The following is a 23667-nucleotide window of genomic DNA, read 5'->3' as shown; positions in this document are numbered from 1 at the left end:
GCGACGACTGAGAGGTAGATTTGGAATGGAAAATCCACCGAAAACCACCTTTGAAGCATGAAATTGACTGAAAAAACAATTGAAATGTAGTGCAAAAGCGGGATTACTTACTTGGTAAGAGTCTTAGGCGAGATGGTTGATTTCTGATGCTAGAATTGAGCTCAAAACTTTGTGAGGTTTTGCACACAAAATCACCAAAGGTTAAAAAACTCAAAAGTTAAATGTAAAAATGAATTACCATGGACCCCTTTTATGGTGATTTTTCCCAATTTTTAAGGTTTTGCGCTATAGGGTTTAGGCTTTTTACCATTTACTTTAAATGTTTTTTAGGATTTTGAGTTTTTAACCTAATTTCCATATAATTTCCATATGTGTGTGTGTGTGTGTGTGTGTGTATCTATATATATATATATATATATATATATATATATATATATATATATATATATAATGTATTTGTATCAAATGTATCTTATGGTGTGTTTTTTTGTGCAGAAACAGGGATGGTGGGTACATGTCATGATCTATATACACTTGGTCCATATTTTCCAAAAGTCTTCTTTTAGTTCTTTTTCGACTCAAAAGACAAAAATATTGTCGGCTTTTCCCTTTTAACTCGTTAAATGGAATCAAAATTGGTCCACTTTGAGCTCTTTTCTAATCGTATAAACATGAAAAGATTGTCAGACTTTTTTGTTTCGAGTTCGAACTTGGTTATGAAATGACATGTCTTCGATTGCTTTTTTATTTTTTCAGATCGAGGCCACTACTTACGTAAAGTACTCCTTGATCATAATGGTCAAGCACTTCTCTTGAGTATTCTTTTATACTTTTTCGAGCTCGAGGGACACAAATTTACGAAAAAGGACCCCCCTTGGAGTTTTCTTTTCTGTGTCTTTTTCAAACTCTCTAAACATGAAAAAGACTCCGAGTTTTCCCTATGTCAGACTCATTAAACCATGACGACATTGGAATCATCACCATGACGAGACTTGAGCTTCTCCTCCCTAGGGCTCATTAAATTATTACTAGGTTGGATTCGTTCGAAGGTCGGACTTATATTAACAAGCATATGTTATCCCCTTCAAGCTTGTTTTCAAAATAATTGGGGTACTCACCAACAATGGTGGGGGAAAATTTGGTAGTCGTCATTGGTTACTTACGACATCTAGTCACTCTTGAACATCGACACTTCTGCTTCTTGTTGGGTTGGGATATCTTCACATTGTCATTTGGCCTTCTGGGATTTTGGGTTGCCATTTTGGGTCGCCGGCATGTTCAAGAGTATAATCCTTCTACAGCTTGCATTCTTACCTCCTCCTCTGATACTCTGTTTCACCATCTACTACCTGATCCTTACCTCACATCATTGATGGGGGAAGCATTATGGCCCTCCTATGATAGATCATCTCCTATCAATGGCAACTCATTATCCAAGAGATTGGTCGAGAGATTCCCTTCAGTACCTTGGATCTTGCATGCCTCAATGGCAAGTTCTTTGTGCCTGATGACAGACATTCATCATTGGTCTTTGATTTGGTGATTCCATGAATGTTTGACTTCATCTCATTTTTCACACTTAGTGGATTGTACTGGACAATACCTTGAGAGCCATTGGCATTATTGGTGGTTTCTCTCACACTTGTTAATGGTTTTCATCATTGACAGGTAATTAAGTGACTTTCTATCATGCTCGACGTCAGTGCATCTGTTCGCATGCTAGAATTTGTACTATGATCAGTTTGGTTTCAAGACCCCAGGCTAAGATTACATATGTTCGGGCTACATGGATTAGTTTGTGATTACATACATGACTCTTTGATTGGATGGTTGTGACCATACCTGAGTCTTCATGGATGGCTGCAACCATACCTTTATCATTATATATGGTCTTATCAACTAGGTGACTGTGTCCATACCACAGACCAAGTTTCCTTTGTCTTTTGGATGGCTGTTCCTATGCCTAGACTACATGTATTTAACTATCAGAGATATCAGTTGTACTTGCACTTGTAGGTTCTTCAAGGCGGTGTTTTGGTTCAAACAGTTTCATAGAGCATTTCCCCACTCCCACTCTCTTGGGCTTCATACTTTAGGGGGAATTTGTTACATAGTAATTTGTCACTGTCCTCATCTCAGTCCCTCTATTGTGTCATGTGTCAAATAAACATGTTCATATCTTCCCACTCATGAAAGAATATTAAGAAAATGCTCTCTCATGCTAAAAATTGACCCTTATTCCCTAAGTTTCTGCCTTGTTGCGAGTAAAACTTTAATATGCGCGATGATCCCCTGTCAAAAATGGTCTCATCACAACACCGTTGCAGGTGTACACCTTGGCATTTGTATACCACCTCTGATTGCTATTGCATTTCGAGGCAGGAAAATTGATTAATTTTCCTCACTTCTTGCTCAGAAGCCTTGAGAAGATGGAAATAAATGTGCAGAGTAGCAGTGTAAGACAGGTTGCAAACAAGATCTGCAGTCATGAACTTATTACTATTCTAGTCAAGAAAAATTTAGAAGAAAAGGGGATAACGTGGGGATCATTTCTGAAATAATTCTAAGCAAGGGGTGCAGAAGAGTTTGCTAGCACCAGTACAGGTAAAAAGAGAAAGGTGAGGACATTGTTTCATTACAAGCGGCAAGGTAAAAGTTCACCAATGCAAGCTGAGAAGAGGGTCGTTGAGAACACTCCACCTGTGCAGAGAAGAGGAAGACTAGAGCCTTGATGAGGAGGAAAGTTGTCGCCCAAGGTATGAGCCAATAGAGTTCTCTAATCTTAATCAATGAAACACCCCAAAGTTCACCTATAGTTCATAATCTCTCGGTGCTTGCAGATGTAATGGCAGAGACTGTGGAAGATGAGGAGAATGCATAAGATGACATCCTATTTTCAACATTTTTCAGTAGGCTAAGGAGTATAAATATGATGTCGACACTGCATACTGGTGAAGTGCAAGCAAAAAAGAACAAAGAGGAACAACATGCAGAGGATCTTGATAATTTCAACGAACCAAACATAGAAGCCCTTAACAATTTCGAGGGTTAGGGTACTGAAAACCCTACAATCTTAGAAGTTCAGGATATTGAAGACCTTGCGGCTTTTGAAGGTTAGTGTATTGCAAACCCTGCAGTGTTCAAAGGACAGGGTACTAAAGTCCCTGCAGTTGTAGAAGAGTGAGGAAACAAAACCCTTATTGATTTTGAATGATAAGGTTCTGAATCCCTTGAGAAACCAGGAGAACAAGGTGTTAATAGCCTCGGGGAATTGAGTGCACAAGGCACGAAGATTGGTGAGGGCGTCAAAACCCTCAATAATGAGAAAACCTCGAGTATAAAAACCCTTAACAATGTCATAAAGCAAGATTTCGACAACCTTGAACTTGATGATGATGGGACTTGTTTTGAGTCCGTGACGGAAAGGATGTTCACACCTGAAGATCTTAGCACAACACCCTCCACTCTTTTCCTCAATAGAAGAATAGTAGATCTAGAGCAACAAGTCCATGACTTGGAGGTTTTGAACCAGGTCATGAAAGAGCATAGTTGGTAGAAACAGAGTGAGGTGGAGTTACTTGCAGAAGTAAAGAGGCAGAAGCAACAAGTAAAGGTATGGAATTATCGGCCTTCCAAAAGCTATAAATGCCTCAAGAAGGTGACTAAGCAGCTACAAAAAGCCTGAGACAAGAAGCTAAAGATACTAGTGGAAGGAATAAACATTGAAGCCTAGGACTAAGGAGATGGCCATTCATTTTTGAAGGTTTTTGCAGAGGTAAAACATTGTCTGAGGACACACAACAGCTTAGGGATGGGAGGATGTTGGTATCCTAAATTACCCTATTTTCTACCGGATTTCCATCAAAATGAACCTCTGTTTTATCTCAATGAAAGACACTTCCTTTTTGCACTAGTACAAGATAGTTATTGATTCCTCAACATGTTTATATTTTATATTAAGATTTATTTCAACAATTTATTAATCATTTTATATGGATTTCATTCCTATTTACATATCTCGTGTAACTCATATTAATTTCCTAGAGTAACCATGGAACTTAGTATTAATTATGAATGAGTATGACTAGCACAGGTAGATTCCTACACCTCCACGAAGACTGTCCGAGATCTTCGAGAAGTCAAATCTTCCATGAGGACATGTCTCGATCCTTAACTCCGAGTTTAGCTGTTGATATGCTAAAGCATGATAACAGGTGGCATTCAATCAGGGAATATTTTCCAAAGTTAGGTTACTACCAAGTGAGATTCATGTGTATTATAACTTTTGGCCAAGTTTGTACTTTTAGTTTCTAATTTTGTTTAGCCGAAATGCCTGAACAAGAAATGTTTGTAATTAGTGAAAGTGGCTAGAGATGAAAGGATATATAAAATATAGATATAGGTAGGAGGAGGCTAGTGATAAAGGATCCACTGATTGTAATTTTTTTCATGTAATCTGGCTATTGCCTCAGCTCTGGGGTTGGACTAATCTGTCATGTATATTTTTTGAACCAAGTAATACAAGAGAACTTCCATGATTTTCATACACAACATTTAGTTTATCTTTTATGTATATTTTGAAGTGATGATCTTTTTTGTTCCTTAAAAGGGGAACAAGCTGGTTGGCTAGGGCCCAACCAACCAATCTCGTTTTCCCCTCTCACTTTCACTATTCAGAAAGAAGGTGTGGATATTTCGTTTGTAGCTGTGTGATGTTATAGTTTTAATCTTTATCTTTCAAATTCTGATTTAAAATATATTTTGTAGCTAATGTGTGAAATGGATCCGTTGTTTGAGAGTTAGTTGTGTTTACTTTGTTTATGAAATATCTTTCCTGTATTTCCTTTACCCTCAATCTTTGTTTTAATGCTTTTCGATTGGACTGTGTAAGGAGCTCTTTCCTGCACCAGTGCATGCTATTGCCTGCACCTGGATTTAATTATTCTTTTGTAGCGAACAATGAATCACTTTTCTGCATATTATTTCCAGTTATTACGAAAGTGAATGAATCATTAATTTAGTAACCGTCTTCAGTATTAAAAGTACATATTTAATAAGACCTGGAAGTAGTTGCATACGATCATCATAAACATATTATAGTTGCAAATAACATAAGCATCTTTGAATGGATTACTAAAGTTAGTTAACACATGAAAAACACTTAGATTACTGTTTGATTATTTTGAAGTGCCTTTATTTCATGAAGTTTACTTCCTTTGCAAGGTTTTATGAATTGAAGCATTTCCTTTTTCACAAATAGTTTACTTCAAAATTTCATTTATAGTTGCAATTCTTTTCCAGCACATCTTTAAGTCTTTTCGAAAGTAATTTGGAAATTAGGTGAAGGAAGCTCTGCTTTGGTGCAAGAATTGGTCTCTTGTCACAGAAACAGAGTGCTCTAATCCCTTAGGCTTAGAGAACATTCACTAAGACATAAGTCTTTAGTAAGGAAGGTCACATATACTTTTGCATAGAGATACTGTACTTGCACTAGTGCAAGTAGGTTGTAACAGTGGAAGGACAGGTTGTTTGTGTGGAAGGAAGATAAGAAGGAAGACAAAATTTTGTAAGGGCCCACTTGTCAGATTGTTAGCCATCCATCGGAAGATGAACATAGAATTTCATTACAACATTTAAGATTGTTTCCATTTTGCGGAATTTATTTACTTGATTTACATGCAAATTGTCCTTTACATTCCAGCATTAGAGTTTCTTTGGTGTCAATTACCTTTCCAATTGTTTTCTATCTGATTCTACAAAGAATTTCCTTTAAGAGGTAAGATTAAAGATATGAAAAGTTCATACCATTTCTAGCATTGCCTATGCTTCGTCTCTAAGTTTACAAAACCCTCTGGTTGACAATCAAGTTTTGAGGAGTTTGCTCAATTACAATTCCTGCATGTAGCATCATTGAAAGGAAAAGGGAAAGAATAAAGGCTTCAACCTATTGCTCAATCACAATTCCTTCATGTAGCATCATTGCAAGGAAAAGGGAAAGAATAAAAGCTTCAACCCATGAGCATGAATTTAGGCCTAATCTTGAACGGAAAGCTAACCTTGATTCATGACCTATTAATGCAGAGATGGAGATCAAGACTCAAACAAAAAAGGACAAGATTTGAAAAAGGAACTTTGATGAGACAAGTGATGTAGAAATCGAAGAAGTACACACCAGAAAAAAGCCCAAGACCCAAGAGATAGAGGAAGAAGTAATCAAGGCTAGTTTGATAGAGACAAAACAACACCAACTAGGCTTCTAGGTGACTTTGGAAGACCCACTGCAAGCTGCTGACTCGTCATCAGTAGAGGTAGGCATTCTGAGTTTAGAAGGAAGTGCAACTGCAACTGAGCTTAGCTGGCCTTTTGGAAAGTCCATTGAAGAAAGGAATAAGAAAATAAGGGAGGATATGCAACAGGAAATGACACCCCATTCAGTACCATACTAGACAAAACTTAAGGCTGTTATGGACTTGTCGAAAAATTAAATGAAATTCTCATTGCATCACCCACTAGCACAGTCACTATTGTCAGGCTCCCAGTTTAGGGCCCTGGATGTTTCTTTAGACTTAGAAAGTGTCTCTCTACCTAATAATATCAACTTCCACAATCAAGTGGGAGAGATGTTATGCATTGAGCTTAATTGAAATGAAATTACCATAAGCAAGGCTGAGAAGCTGTTGGAGAAGGGTGCAACAATATTAAAGCAGGAAAGAGCTAACTCTAGAGCTCTATATATGTAGAATGAGAAATTCAAGGAGTTGATTGTGAAACTCGGGGTGAATCCTGAAGATAAAGCTACATTTTAGTCCCTTCTTCAAATATCACATGAAGAGGTTCAAGAGTTAAGACACAAGCTGAAGATGCTAGCCAACGAACATGTGTAGTCCAAATAACCTACAGAGGTGGAGGAAGAGAAAGAAATCCCAGCAAAAGAGCTAATAGACATAAACAATTAGGTGGTGGCTCTTAAGAAATAGGTAGTAGAACCTTAGTTGAGGATTTTCACAAAAGGACAAGACTCAAAAAAGGAATTTTGATGAGACAAGTGATGTAGAAATCGAAGAAGTACACACCAGAAAAAGCCCAAGACCTAAGAGATAGATGAAGAAGAAATCAAGGCTAGTTTGGTAGAGACAAAACCAAACCAACTAGGCTTCCAGGTGACTTTGGAAGACCCACTACAAGCTACTGACTTGTCATCATTAGAGGTAGGCATTCTGATTTTACAAGGAAGTGCAACTGCAACTGAGCTTAGCTGGCCTATTTGAAAGTCCATTGAAGAAAGGAATAAGAAAATAAGGGAGGATATGCAACAGAAAATGACACCCCATTCAGTGCCATACTAGACCAGGCTTAAGGCTGTTATAGACTTGTCGAAAAATCAAATTAAATTCTCACTGCATCACCCACTAGCACAGTCACTACTGTCGAGCTCCTAGTTTAGGGCCTTGGATGTTTCTTTAGACCTAGAAAGTGTCTCTCTACCTAATAATATCAACTTCCACAATCAAGTGGGAGAGATGCTATGCATTGAGCTTAATTGAAATGAAATTACCATAAGCAAGGCTGAGAAGCCATTGGAGAAGGGTGCAACAATATTAAAGCAGGAAAGATCTAACTCTAGAGCTCTATATATGCAGAATGAGAACTTCAAGGAGTTGATTGTGAAACTCGGGGTGAATCCTGAAGATAAAGCTGCATTTTAGGCCCTTTTTCAAATATCAAATGAAGAGGTTCAAGAGTTAAGACACAAGCTAAAGATGCCAGCCAACGAACATGTGTAGTCCAAATAACCTGTAGAGGTGGAGGAAGAGAAAGAAATCCTAGAAAAAGAGCTAACAGACATAAACAATGAGGTGGTGGCTCTTAAGAAATAGGTAGCAGACCTTAGTTGAGGATAGACACTCGAATTTGTGTAGTTTTGTTGCCTAAGAACCCTCAGAATTCCACAATACAACTTACAATGATCCTCACCGAGCTGCATCTCTCGAAAGGGGAGCTGAAGAAAGTGTAGAAGGACTTAGATGCAACCCATTGAGCATTGGCACAAAAATAAAAGTAGCTTGAGACTATCAGGATTAATGCATATCTTATTAGTAAGAACCTACAGGTAGCCAATCAAGAGATATTTGAGCTCAAATGCAATGTGAAAGGAAATATGTCCATCCTGCAAGCTAAGAAATTGGTCTGGGACAAAATAATTGCAGAGATGAAAAAAAATTGGGAGAAGATAACTCTGATGGATGCAAAAAATATTGGGATCAAGAAATATGAGTTCTTCATCCTAGCTGCTAAGGAAGAAGGTGAAAAGATTCCCAGATTGCCAAGAAATTCATCCAATTTTTAAATGAGAAACCACTCAGTGAGACGAGGGCTAAGATGTGGTGGATAGGGTGTCTGCTATCATGGAGATCTCCAAAGTAGTTTAGAAGGAGGAGGCAAGAGCCAAATATGAAGAATGCCTAAACATGGTGTTGAAGGATGTGGCTAACTTTAACTCTGAGTTTGAGCAGAGAGTCAAAGCAAGGCTATCTAACTATTTGGATTTTGTGGGAATGTTGATCTTGTGGGAGAAATATAGTCAGATGTTAGTTGAGGCCAAGAGAAATGTGGATTCATCTCACGAGAAGACTTCCACCCTAAAAGGTAAAATTATCCTTGATTATATGAGAATGGATTTTCAATTGTTAGGATTGGTGAATATCTTCTTCCGCCCTAGGTTGAACTATGCAGGGTTTAGAAATCTCAATATTGTATATCAGTAATTGTTTCAATCTCATCTACCAACTCCAATGTTGTGGAAAGGATGCGAGCAATCCATCAGTCCTATATTGCTCCAGATCATTGACACAATGATGCTACCTCCTAAACCTACCTATCATAATTAAATATTGTTGGGCATGGAATCCCCCCACAGCAGTCCTTTTGGGATCAAAGCCCAAGTTTCGGTTGAAGATGTTGTAAAACTCTGCGAATTGTGGGTGTGGAGCGCGAAGTGTACAATTGATTCAAATGGTTGTCTGCCATAAACCTTGTATGGTAAATTAGTGTGAAGTCAGCCTACCCATGGTCCACGGACCATGGGATTGTATAAATAGAGCAAGGCTCTAAGTTGTAAAGTTAGTTAAGTTAGGAAAGATAGAAAGAATAGCAAAGGCATGGCTTGAGCATAGAGTGAGATCTAAAGTGTACTGGGTAGTAGTAGTAGTAGGAGGCTCTGTAGCTGAGTGCGCAGAGGCCTAGTAGATTCCACAACTGAGTGCATGGACCCCTGCAGCTGAGTGCATAGGGCGGGATCAAGTTCGTAATTTGGATTGAAAGCTAATAAAGATAAGTTTACTTTGTGCATCTATTCTTGTGTCAGTATTTTATGATTATTCATTACGCTTACTCTGCCTGTTTACTGTGCGTAATTGAATAATTACCTATATGAATGCTTATATATGAAAATAACCTAAGTAATCAGCTAAAAATGAATAATTAAGTAAGACTGGGGTAAATAACATGGGTCGCGCTACAGCTAGAACTACACGAAGACAGTATCGTATGGCATGGGGTGCCTGCTGATGCGCGTAGCACCGTAAGTGCGAAGGTTGGACCGCGTAAAAATTCCATCATATCAGACATCCCTAGGGTGCAAAAACCTAGTTCTAGCACCCTCCCATACTACTTAGAGTGAGACCTCAGTCCGGGCTCCTTAGACTATTACCGAAAGGGCCAGTAGTATTAGGATTTCTTTGCTAAACCATTTCTGAATTTGGGTCAAGCCCACTAAGCCAACAAATGGTTCCATTTCCGAGACCGGGATCTACATGAGGGATGTCTATTGTCGTGCCACTGAAACTCAACAAAGAAGGAAATTGAAGAGTGGTTGGACAAGAAGGTTCACAAGTTCACGACACAAGAAAACAAATATCTGCGAGTATCTAAGGAACAGTGGTTGGGGGACTAGGTCTATACAAAAATCCACAAAATTTTCTTTACCTCCTTTCCTTCTGAGTTGTATAACGAAGTTAGTAGGTAGCCAAAGAAGGTGTAGGCTCGACAAACTAATAGTGTGGACTCTGGAATTAGTGTGAGGACTAGAAGCCTCAGAAGATAATATAGCATAAGCTATGGACCACTAGCTCGACTGAATAATAGGAGGATTTATCACTAAGTTTGCATTAGCCACGACCGTCATCTACAGTGAGCTAGAGCGATGTTTTCTCAAGGGACCGCGAGGTAAGTATATCAAATCTTTGAATAACTTGGATTAATATGTTGTTGTGTGAAAAGAGGATTATGAAAATAAATTAATGTTTGGGACTATATAGAGTGGAAATATCTATAGAAGCGGAAGTAGTGAAGAATTGGAAAATTGTCCCTTGATTTCACCCTCACAGGAGAGTGAGGATGAGCTCACAAAGGTTTCTCCAAGAATTGTGGTCAGTTTGATAAGGCAATGAATTCTGCGTTTGCTACCTCCACCCACACTGCCACCCACTTCACCACCTTCATCTCCATCTCAACCCACTCCACCTCTGCCACCTCCACAATTTAGTATGGCAAATGTGATCAAACTACCAATATTTAGAGGAGTAGGGAATGAAGATTCAGGCTAATTCTGGTTCGCAGTGAGAGCAGTATGGAAGCACAGGGCGTTGTAGATGATAATATCAAAAAGGCTACACTGGTGAGTGCATTGCAGGATCACGCATTAACATGGTACATCAAGCATTCTAATGACCACCTAAATGCAGAAATTACAAAGATCTAGAATGCATTGAACAGGGAATTTAGCAGGCCAAAATCAGAGATGGAGTCAATCATCAGGTTTAAGGAAATTGCAATACTTTTGAACGAGACCGCCTGGGATCTGGATCAAAGGCTGAAGAGTATGATCCCTGAAGCCAATATGACACTAACGTATGCATAAAATTTCACACGGTTTGTGGCTTCACTTATGAGACAGTTAAGGATGGTGATATCATAGCAAAAACTTTCCACCCAGGCTGAAGCGTTGGAGATGGAAATGAAGTTGCATGAGACCCCTATACAAGACCCTGGATTGGGATTCCAATAGATCCATGCGTAGCTACAGAATATATGTCTAGAAATGCAGAGTTTGAAATAGGATAGGGCACCTCGGTTAGAGGCACGCGAAGAAGTATGGTGAATAAAATGCAAAGGCCAGGGCCACGACAAAGATCACTACCCAGTGTTTGTGGACTACTTAGTAAGAGGAGCCAATTCCATTAAGACTAGAGGCATAGGTGGGGCTGAGCTCAACATCTATGTTATGGTGTGTAATCTTCCAGATAGGAGGAAAGCATACCATAGATAATTGTCATTTGTTGCAGAAGTATACACATACGTCCCAATAGTTGTTTTGTAATTTCTGCAAGTCAGTAGGCGATGACGAACGTACCTGTCGAAGCTATGAACTAATGATGGATCGGACCCCTACCTACAGGGTATGGGTAGAAACACGAGATCTCCACCCAAATACATGTATGGCGCACATTGGGTTTTAGGGGCACGATTAGGGTTGAGGTGGAATGGGACCAGGGAGGGGTTGCAGACAGATAATCTGTTACAGTTGTGGTGGGCCAGGGCATTCTGCTCGCAATTGCATGAACCCGACTAGGATATCATGTTGGTACTATACTCAATTTGATCATGAGGTAGAATATTTCCCTGTGCGGATAGTGAAGATGCCCGAAAAGGGGGTACTCCATCCCTTTCGACTCAAAATATGCAAAAGATGAGGTTTGAGCCACATGAAGAAGACCCAAATGTACACATGATGCTCAGGAGAAGTATGACAATGGGAGATGATAAGGGGAAGCAGCCGAAAGAAAGTGTATGGGTTTGTAAGGCTCCTACAAAGGAACCCGAGTTTGATTTAGAGTGATTTAAGGAGACATTCATGGAAGCTAAGAAGAGCTTCACGGAGGCCCCCACTTTAGGTACTAAGGATTAGCTAGAACTAGGGATGGATCCTTCAATGCTCACTACCTTTCTGGAGACATGCATGAAACTGCTACACGAAAATAAGGTAGTCAAAGGACTACAAGAACTTATCACTATGTGCACGGGGTCAGGGGAACGTCGAGTAGTCTGGAAATTGGGGAAGCATGCCTTGCGCACAAGAAGGGAAATGAGGTTGACTGTGCAGATTGGTGAGTATGAAATGGATCAGGTAATCCTAGATCTGGGTTCGAATGCGAATGTACTACCAAAGAAGACTTGGGAACACATGGGCAAACCTAGGTTACAATGGTTCCCTATTCAGTTACAAGTGGCAAACCAACACAAGATTTTGCCCATGGGGAGGTTGCAAGGGGTAAGTTGATATTGAAGGCATGAACGTGCAGGTGGATTTTGAAGTGATAGAGATTGTCGTGACAATAATTCCTATCCTGCATTTCTAGGAATAGATCGGGCCACTGATATGAATAGAGTCATCAATCTGAAGAAGAACAAAATGATCTTCGATAAAAGGTCACTATGCATAGTAGTCCCACTGGACCCAACCAAAGGAGTGCACTACAATGAACCAGTGCGCGACGATGATAGCAACAATGATCTTAAATGCAATTACAAGATAACTGCGTGAGACCAGGATTGGGTGAATCTGACCGCAGATGGGAGAATCTTGTGGGAGCACGAAAGCTCCTACACTTCGGATTCAGATGAAGAAGCAGAGCGATGGCAGAATCAGTTGCATGAAGTCATGATGCTGAATTACAACATGATGGTTAGATCACTACGTTGAATAACAACAGAGGTAAGAGAGTTGCTGAGATATGATGGATTGATAATAGTGGATGAATTTTTGAGGAAATTTGAAAGCGCGGTACCTAAACAGGAGCATTTGATATGTTGAGGTGGGCACTGCGCGCAACACTTGCATGATGGTGGGGTACACATCAAGGAACTGTTGAAGCCTAGCGTGGATGCAGAAGGATGATGTGCCTACGTTTCAGAAAAGCACAATTATGGCTAGTATAAAAATATGATGGACGAGATTATCTACGCACGCACCTTGCGAAATGGACCAAGGTCCATGGGGAAGAGCCACAACTTGAATGGGTGCACTTATTCTACCATACCGTGGATTTCATACCCATGAACTGGTATACTGAGACAGAACTACGCCATGGTACAAGCAAATGGGTTGTCTTGTGCAAGGGATTTTTGCTAACATTCATAGTCAAAGATCGGTGGTCGGATACTATTGACGATGCGCTACAAGTAGTTGAAAGTCGCTATCTTCAAAATACGATAGGAGCCAATGGGAGTACTTCATCTAGACTGGGCGATAGAGTTAAGCAGTGCAATGGAGTGTTATAACATAAATGTTGAAGAGGATGATGGGGACCCACAAAACATTAACATTTTAGAAATGGAAGGCTCTCATGAGGTTTTCGGACCATCACTTGAAGACCCCAACATCACCACGCCGCTAAAGACAAAACAGGTCAACATTGGAATGGAGGCAGAGCCAAAGTACGCAACGCTTGGGGACTACTGGAAATATGCCACGGTCGATAAAGTAGTTGAGTTACTCCACGAATACCAAGACTTATTCCCGATAAAAATTACAGACTTGAAAGGGATCGTGGGATATTTAGGGATGATGAAGATCTCCTTGAAACCCAATGTGAAGCTAGTTAGGTAGCGACCATACCGCTTGAACCCAAAGTACAAAGAAAAGGTCCGCGATGAATTAGACAAAATGCTCATAGTAGGAATTATTGAACCAGTGGAAGAATCTAACTAGGTGAGTCCTATGGTAGTACAGGAGAAAAAAAATAGAAGGGTGAAATAAGAATATGTGTGGACCTCAGTAAGCTTAACAATGCCTGTGTACACGATCCATTCCTGACACCATTCATAGATGAAGTATTGGATAATGTTGGCGGTCAAGGAGCTTAGTCATTCACAAATGGCTTCTTAGGGTACCATTAGATCAAGATTACACCAGAAGATAGGAGCAAAATGACCTTTGCAATAGAATGGGGCTATTTTCAGTGCACCGTTATGCCCTTTGGACTAAAGAACGCATCAACTATATTTTCATGCATCGTGGTGGATGCGTTCAGGGAATACATCCATAAGTTCTTGGAGGTCTATTTGGATGATCAGACTGTCTTTGGATTAGTTAAACACCATGTAGCGAGCTTACGTCCGATGCTGGATACTTGCCGCTGACACCAAATCACGTTGAATCTTAAGAAGTGCCCTTCCTCATTCCCTTTGGGAACCTGCTGGGACATGTGGTTTGAAAACAAGGTCTGATGGTGGACCCTATGAATATTGATGTTATTCTGAATTTGGAAGCACCACGAAGTGTTAAACAACTGCGCACTACATTGGGACACACTGGATACTATAGGAAGTTCATTAAAAGTTATGCCCAAATAACTGAGCCAATGGAAAAGATATTGAAAAAATATGTTACATAATGTTAGAATGAATATTGCATGAAGAGTTTGGATGTTCTAAAGGGGAAACTAGCCTCCGTGCCAATCTTGATCTTCTCAAAATGGGACGTGGAATTTCATGTACATGTTGATGCGTCGTGTATCACATTGGGAGCCATACTCACACAGGAGGGAGTAGAGGGTGTGGATCACCTGATAGCATTTGCAAGTCAAAGATTTTCCAAAGCTGAAAAGAACTACTCTACCACTGAATGCGAGGGGCTGGAAATGGTGTACACACTCCAAAAATACTGACACTATTTACTTAGAGGATATTTCAAGATGTATAGTATACTGACCATTCCACATTAAAATACCTTGTGAACAAGCCTGTGTTGGGGGGGGGGGGGTGGGGGCGCATATATAGAAGGCTTTTACTATTTCAAGAATATGATTTTGAGGTCATAGTCAAGCCAAGATGCTTCAACTATGCTTCAACTATGATGAAGATCTCCTTGAAACCCAATGTGAAGCTAGTTAGGTAGCGACCATACCGCTTGAACCCAAAGTACAAAGAAAAGGTCCGCGATGAATTAGACAAAATGCTCATAGCAGGAATTATTGAACCAGTGGAAGAATATAACTAGGTGAGTCCTATGGTAGTACAGGAGAAAAAAAATAGAAGGGCGAAATAAGAATATGTGTGGACCTCAGTAAGCTTAACAATGCCTGTGTACACGATCCATTCCTGACACCATTCATAGATGAAGTATTGGATAACGTTGGCGGTCAAGGAGCTTAGTCATTCACGAATGGCTTCTTAGGGTACCATTAGATCAAGATTACACCGAAAGATAGGAGCAAAATGACCTTTGCAATAGAATGGGGCTATTTTCAGTGCACCGTTATGCCCTTTGGACTAAAGAATGCATCAACTATATTTTCATGCATCGTAGTGGATGTGTTCAGGGAATACATCCATAAGTTCTTGGAGGTCTATTTGGATGATTGGACTGTCTTTGGATTAGTTAAACACCATGTAGCGAGCTTACGTCCGATGATGCATACTTGCTGCTGAGACCAAATCGCGTTGAATCTTAAGAAGTGCACCTTCCTCATTCCCTTTGGGAACCTGCTGGGACATGTGGTCTGAAAACAAGGTCTGATGGTGGACCCTATGAAGATTGTTGTTATTCTGAATTTGGAAGCACCACGAAGTGTTAAACAACTGCGTGCTACATTGGGACACACTGGATACTATAGGAAGTTCATTAAAAGTTATGCCCAAATAACTACGCCGATGGAAAAGATATTGAAAAAAGATGTTACATAATGTTAGAATGAATATTGCATGAAGAGTTTGGATGTATTAAAGGGGAAACTAGCTTCCTTGCCAATCTTGATCTTCTCGAAATGGGACGTGGAATTTCATGTACATGTTGATGTGTTGTGTATCGCATTGGGAGCCATACTCACACAAGAGGGCACAGAGGGTGTGGATCACCTGATAGCATTTGCAGGTCAAAGATTGTCCAAAGCTGAAAAGAACTACTCTACCACTGAATGCGAGGGGCTGGAAATGGTGTACGCACTCCAAAAATACCGACACTAGTTACTTAGAGGATATTTCAAGATGTATACTGACCATTCCACATTAAAATACCTAGTGAACAAGCCTGTGTTGGGGGGGGGGGCATATGTAGAAGGATTTTACTATTTCAAGAATATGATTTTGAGGTCATATTTAAGCCGAGATGCTTAAACTACGACCATATCACTTCTCACGAATTGAGACAAGCGAGGAACTAACAAATTTTGAGGAGGGACTACCTGATGCACAACTTTTCATAGTACGCGTCATGGACGACTACTCTGAAGATATAATCCATTTTCTAACCACAAGGACTGCGCCGAAGAAGTACTCAATCCAACAGAAGAAGGAATTGGTGGTGTGTGCAGTAGACTTTTCTGTCATTGCAGGGTACCTCTACAAGATGGGAAATGATGAGATATTATGAAGATACTTACCTGAATTTGAACGAGGTCAGATCCTTGTGGAAGCAAATGGGCACGCTGCAGGAGGACAGTATGCTAGACGCACAACCACACAGAAGATTTTTCTTGCAAGGTTATGGTGGCCAACCCTGCACCAGGATATGAAAGCAAACTGTAAGGCTACGATATATGTCAAAGGACAAGGAAACCATCATGAAGGGATGAGATCCCATTAAATCCACAAATGACACAACAACCATCCGAAAAATGGGCAATCGACTTTGTGGGACCGATCAAACCTCAAAGAAGGACGGTGGCGTGCTACATCATTATTGCGATGGAGTACCTGACAAGGTGGGTGGAAGCGCAGTCGGTCAAGGACTGTGCGGCCACTACGACTGCGATTTTTTTGTTTGAAAACATGTTGACATGATTTGGTTGTCCAAAAATCTTAATGAGTGACCACGGAACGCATTTTTTGAATGAAACCATCAGCGCTCACAAAGGAGTTCTAGGTGTATCATCAACAAAGTATACCGTACCACCCACAAGCTAATGGAACAGTTGAGGCATTTAACAAAATACTGGATATTGTGCTAACCAAAGTATGTAACGTGCAATGAAATGACTGGGACCTACACGTACTTGTGGTGTTATGGGCGTACAGGACAATGTGAAAGAAATTGACGGGAGAGACACCCTTCCGATTAGTCTACGGTACAAAAGCTGTCGTGCCAATGGAATACATCGTACCTAGTCTACGAATAGCAGTGCTCATAGGCATGACGGGTTGCGAAGGTCTGGAAGAAAGGCTTGCACAACTAGAAGAACTTGAGGAAGAACAATTTTTGGCTGGATTTCATCAACTGGTAGAAAAGAAGTGTTAAAAGTCCTGTCACAACCACCATATCAAGTTGCGTACCTTCAAGGTAAATGACTTAGTGTTACTGTATGACAGAAAGTTTGAAAAATTCCTGGGAAAATTCAGGGTGCACCAGTTGGGACTATATGTGGTAAAATAGGTCACAGATGGAGGCGCTGTCCAGCTAGTCAAACTCAATGGAGAACTCTTCCAAGGAAAAGTTAACGACAATTAGTTGAAGCCCTACACAAGTGGGTCAGCTATCTAACTAACGAGCCAACTCACAGTCTTCACGACCCAAGGATCCAAACAAAGGCACAGGACTATAAACACATGACCTAGAAGCTGGTACCAAAGAAAGGACAATATTCATATGTAGATGATTTAGAAGCATGAATTCAACAGGTCCAGCAGATTACAGATCAGTGCACCGCGGACCTAGGGGAAGCGTAAGAATGGTTGGAGGGGCTCCATGCCAAGATCAGTGTACTAGTAGAGTGACTCGGGATGAGTCATGATGATTGTGTTGGGGGCCTGTTGGGCATGGAATCCGCCACATAGTAGGTTTTTGAGGCTCAAAGCCAAATTTTTGGTAAAAAATGTTGTAAAACTTCGTAATTTGTGAGCATGGAGCGCAAAGTGTACAATTGAGTCACAGGGTTGTTTGCCCTAAACATTGTATGGTAAATTAGTGTAAAGTCAGGCTAGCCATGGTCCGCAGACAATGGGATTGTATAAATAGAGCAAGGCTTTAAGTTGTAAAGTTAGTTAAGTCAGGAAATATAGAAAGAATAACGAAGGCATGGTTTGAGCTTAGAGTGGGATTTGAAGTGTACTGGGTCATAGTAGTAGTAGGAGGCTTTGCAGTTGAGTGCATAGAAGCCTAGTAGAGTCTGCAGCTGAGTGCGCGGACCCCTACAACTGAGTGTGCAGGGCGAGATCAAGTTTGTAATTGGGATTAAAAGCTAATAAAGAGAAGTTTACTCTGTGCATCTATTCTTGAATCAATATTTTATGGTTATGCATTATGTTTACTCTATCTATTTCCTATGCGCAATTGAATAAATACTTGTATGAATGTTTATATATGAAAATAATATAAGTAATAAACTAACAATGCATAATTAAGGAAGACTGGGGTAAATAATACTGGTCGCGCTACGTTAGAACTGCTTGAAGACAATATCGCAGGGTGCGGGGTGCCTGCTGGTGTGCGTAGCACCGTAAGTGGGAAGGTTGGACCATGTACCAATTCCATCATATCAGACATCCCCAGGGTGTGGAAACCTAGTTCTAGCACCCTTGCATACTACTTCGAGTGAGACCTAAGTCTGTGCTCTGCAGACTGTTGCTGAAAGGGCCAGTAGTACTGGGATTTGTTTGGCTAAATCATTTTTGAACCTGGGTCAGGCCCCACTAAGCCAACAAATATGCTGCTAATTGTCTCAATCTTGAAACTTTGATATTTTATGTTTTATGTAAATATTATGTTTTTAGAGACTCAATGCTAGTTAGTTAGGATCCAGCTAGTACAATTGTGCCACTAAAACACACCAATATTTTTGTTATGATGATTCACTGACAAATCAAGAAAGAATATTTTGTAAAGTGTTCTCTCCATGAGGCCATATAGAAACAATTTATGACACAGAACAAGGGGTTTTGAATTTTGTTTTCAGGAGGGAAGCTCTACAAACTATAAATGGAAAGTATGCCCCGTTTAAGAGTAATGAAATGTTTTGGTGATTATAGCTCATATGAATGCGTAGTATGTATTCTATCTTGTGGTTGTTCCATATACCCTCACTCTTCTTCTCATATTTTTTATGAATCCGTGGATTCATCTATGTCTAATTCCGATCAAATGTGCATATGGCTGATAAGATTATTATGCTTAGAATGAACTCCATGTATCTTAGCACATCATTTGAATGTTTTTATCATCCATTTCATGTTGAACGTTGATGCACAAGATTCTTAATTTAAACCTTGTGCGTTGGTTTTCTTTCCTTCTTTATTCCTCTCTCCAATATAATACAAATGACTAATAAATCTGCATGCTCATGTAATTTTGGTCGGTGGAGTCAAACATTAATGCTTCTATGAGTATTACTTTTCATCTAGATCGGTATTTCTCTTCACAAAGAAGATTCTGAAGGAATTCTGACTTAAAATCTAGTTAAATATTGAGTCTAAGTGAACAATTCAAGCATGGATTGTAAGCACTCATCAAGATGTCCTAGGCACTGGTCTCTCTTCAACCCGGGGGCTTTCTATAGGAGCTACAATAAATATATTGTAGGTATTTTGGGGAAGGGGGGCATAGGGTATTACAGGTATTGGTGGGTATATCAAAAAATAGTATCTAGTAAAAAAACTACAGTTTTTATTATTAATGAAAAGCTACATATTAGGATCGGGGTTCAACAAAAGGATTTTTGGAGATAGTTATAAATATCTAGTCAAATAAGGTGCATTCCTTAAATGCCATCATTGCACAAACTATGTAATAGGTCCACTAGTAAATACCCTATGCAATATTTACCATAGTCTCAAAAGGTCTTGACTTGTATGAGAATTCATTTTTGGAACCCTTCCGAAAGTATCGACGAGGTTCCTAAAGAACTTGCCATTGCAACATTCGAAAGCTGACATTGGAAGCTTTTTCCATACCAATATCTTCATTTTGGGCTATTTCTTATGGTAAAAAACTAGATTATCTCTCTACAATGCAAGAACAAAGGCTCCCAAATACCATTTCTTTCCTAAAAATTTCCTTGCATCTTCATCTATCTTCTTTACGAATCCTATCGAACCTCTTTACATCATATAGTATTATTAAGGAATATAATATATAGCATTCAGCGATAAAATAAGAATATCATTAACCACGTGATGACAATAAAATCACCCAAGCAAATCTAACACCTAAGACTCTATTATTTGTTCCAAATATTTCTTCTATGACTGTCATTCTTACAACTTTTTTTAAATTAATTGTTCAAATTCTTATGCCTCCTTAAATGAATTTCAATAAACTTTCTTTATTTAAAATAGAAGTTAAATAAAATAAAATAAAAAATATCCACTTCACATTATTCCTAAAATCCATCCTATAAAAATAAGTTATAATATTTATTTGAAAAACATTCGAAATATCTTTTTTTAACTAGAAATAAACTTATCCCACAGTGAATTATGTAATCTACTTAATTAAATTAAATGATGAATTAATTATTTTTATATTCAATAATAAAATAACACTTTGAGTTTTAGTTATAAAATAAAATTATAATTGATTAGTATACTATGATAGTACTAGACTTATAAAAGAGGCTTATAATGATATAATTAAAAGGACAAAATAATAATTTAGAATAATCTTTTGGAAATATGAAAAAATGGATAGGAAAATAATAATATGATTTTAGAATAATTAAGGGAATATAAAAAATTTAGAATTATCTTGGTCAAATATAAGGAAATGGATGAAAAGTTCAATAATATGAATTTAGAATACTAATAACCAAAACAATTAGAATTTATAACATGTCTCATTCCCTTCTAAAATGTTATAATTTATGGCATAGAAAAGACATTCCCTGCTAAAATGTTATAATTTATGGCATAGAAAAGACATAAATCAAGATAGTGACTATTTTGAATGATACATGAGAGTTTCCCATGAATATATTAAATAACTCAAAAATACATATTAATTATTTTAAAGTGAAATTTTTTAAGCTCTAGATTTATTTACTTATACACTATAAATTAACATTAATTTTTTAATATATATTATAATATAATATAATACTATAGAAATTATTATATAACATAATAATTTTTAATTTATTTTTTTAATAGTTACTTATGAGTTCCTGATTAGAAACTTAAAATAATGGTGTTTTATCTTTGAGTACTACTAATTGTTTATAGTATATTTAAACATTTAAACATATGTTGAAACATAAGCATGGTAAGTACTAGTTCTGTGGAGTCCTCTGTGAAGTCCTCGTGAGTTACGTACTCGAAGTCCTCGTGAATTAAGTACTAGTTTTTGTGAGTTCGTTACTTTTATAAGTTTAACGCTGTATTTAAACACGACCGACATAGGCCCTACGTTGTCTTTATATTTCTATTCTAAATTGTCTTGATGGCTGTGTTTCTTTGCAACGGTCCGCTCCTCCACGGCACAATGTTTAGCATCCCAAAATGGATGGAGGAAGAAACCGAAGAAAATTACTACCACCATGTATTTTGTAACTTCTATTTGTTCATGATTTACAGCGTAATACGTCTATCGGAACTGAAATTCTATGTTGGTCTGTCATTTTTATATTATGAAATTCTATGTTGGTCTGTCATTTTTATATTCTAAATCTTCTAAGTGAAACCTAATTCATAATTATATTATGAAATAGAAAATTAAATAATCCATAATAATTTTTCTAAAAACTTAATAAATCCAAAATTAAAATTAAAAATAAATTTATGGTTGTACTCTTCATAAAATGATTTACAATAATAATATCTCTATTCTGAAATTGGTCTTATTACTTAATAAATCCAAAATTTAAATATATCTAAATCAAATTATTTAAACTTCAAAATAATTTAATGTCAAACACCTTGTACTAAATACGATAAAAAAATATAAGTATTAATTTTCAAAAACACATTTAAACATAGTTTATAATAATTTAATATCAAACACCTTGTACTAAATACAATAAAAAAAATATACGTATTAATTTTCAAAAACACATTTAAACATAGTTTATAATTATATTACAAAATAAAAAATTGCATTATCCATTGATACATAACAGATTTCAGCCCTCCCAAAACTTAATAAATTCAAAATTGAAATAATTTAATATCAATACAATAAAAAAAATTATATATTAATTTTCAAAAACACATTTAAAAATAATTTATAATTATATTATAAAATAAAAAAAATTGCATTATCCATAATACCAAAGAGATTTGAGCCCTCCTAAAACTTAAAATTAATATCAAACACATAATACTAAATACAATAAAAAAATTATATATTAATTTTCAAAAACAGGTTTAAAAATAATTTATAATTATATTATAAAAAAATTGCATTATCCATAATACCAAAGAGATTTGAGCGCTCCTAAAACTTAAAATTAATATCAAACACATATAAAAAAATTATATATTAATTTTCAAAAACAGGTTTAAAAATAATTTATAATTATATTATAAAATAATTGCATTATCCATAATACCAAAGAGATTTGAGCCCTCCTAAAACTTAAAATTAATATCAAACACATAATACTAAATACAGTAAAAATATCATATATTAATTTTCAAAAACAAGTTTAAAAATAATTTATAATTATATTATAAAATAAAAAATTAGATTATCCATCCTACCAAACAGATTGAGACCTCGGAAAACTTAATAAATTCAAAATTGAAATAATTTAATATCAAACACATAATACAAATACAAGAAAAAAAATTATATATTAATTTTCAAAAACACTGTTTAGATATAATTTATAATTATATTATAGAATAAAAAATTGGATTATCCATTATACCAAACAGATTTGAGCCGTTTGAAAACTTGAAATAAATCTATCACTGGGTACTTCCATTCTCAATAAAATGGATCCACAATAATCTACCTTCATTCTCCAATTGATTTAATTACTTAATAAATCCACCATTAAAATAATACCTAAAATGATATACATTACATTTCAAAAAAATGACCCTGGAAGTGTCTGTTCGATGGTCCTCGTCGGAGAAAGAACTGCGTGGATGACGACCGGGCTGCATGCAAACAGTGGCCAGAGGACGTTCCCACCCATGGCTTTCCCTGGTTCGCTGGCGAACGTGATGACGACGTTGTTGGGAATTGCAGGCGGCGCCAGGATGGTGCCCGAGAGGGACAGGAGCCAGAAACAACCGGGGTAGTGGATTGGGTCGGGAATCGCAAGTGTGAGGTCTCTGACAGTCCCTGTGGCCTTGAGAATGCAGACCCCATAATTTCCGCGGGCGAGATTCATCACTCTCTCCAACACTTCGCACCCACTGGGAATCTCAATTGTGAAGGGTTGCACAGAGTTGGGCATGACAAAAGTTAGGACATTCCGGGGTGGCAGTGGCTTCGGTTTATTTTTAGATCCGGGGGGTCGGCCTCTGCGTTTCGGTAGGAGGGCTTTCTGTTCTATCGCCCTTTCTCCACTTGTGTGTCGCTGTTTTCCCTGCTTTCCACTGCCGAGCTTAATTCATCGAAGCCCACGCTCCCCACGGCTGACCCTTCTTCACTTCGTGGGTCATCGTTTTCCCTGTTTCCCACGCCTGAGCTTAATTCATCGAAGCCCACGCTTCCCGCCCCTGCTGAGCTTA

The 23667-nt window shown here is 38.0% G+C and overlaps 1 protein-coding gene across 1 annotated transcript; it reads right to left on the bottom strand.

The window, feature by feature from the left end:
* Positions 1–23015: 23015 nt before the first annotated feature.
* Positions 23016–23390, bottom strand: LOC149241343 (AT-hook motif nuclear-localized protein 21-like). Its single transcript, XM_089370515.1, has one exon. It carries the CDS (start codon positions 23388–23390, stop codon positions 23016–23018), a length of 375 nt encoding a protein of 124 aa, XP_089226641.1.
* Between the last annotated feature and the right edge of the window lie 277 nt (positions 23391–23667).

This window comes from Pinus tabuliformis, chromosome 8 (assembly GCF_031772625.1).
Source record: "Pinus tabuliformis cultivar Carrire ecotype Pingquan chromosome 8, CPIR1, whole genome shotgun sequence".
NCBI classification, from domain to species: Eukaryota; Viridiplantae; Streptophyta; class Pinopsida; order Pinales; family Pinaceae; genus Pinus; species Pinus tabuliformis.
Note: the sequence above shows the minus strand (reverse complement) of the source record. Positions and strands in the feature narration are given on the sequence as shown.

Excerpts from the sequence above, each read along its gene's own strand:
- LOC149241343 (XM_089370515.1), bottom strand. The coding sequence starts at position 23,390 with ATGCCCAACTCTGTGCAACCCTTCACAATTGAGATTCCCAGTGGGTGC.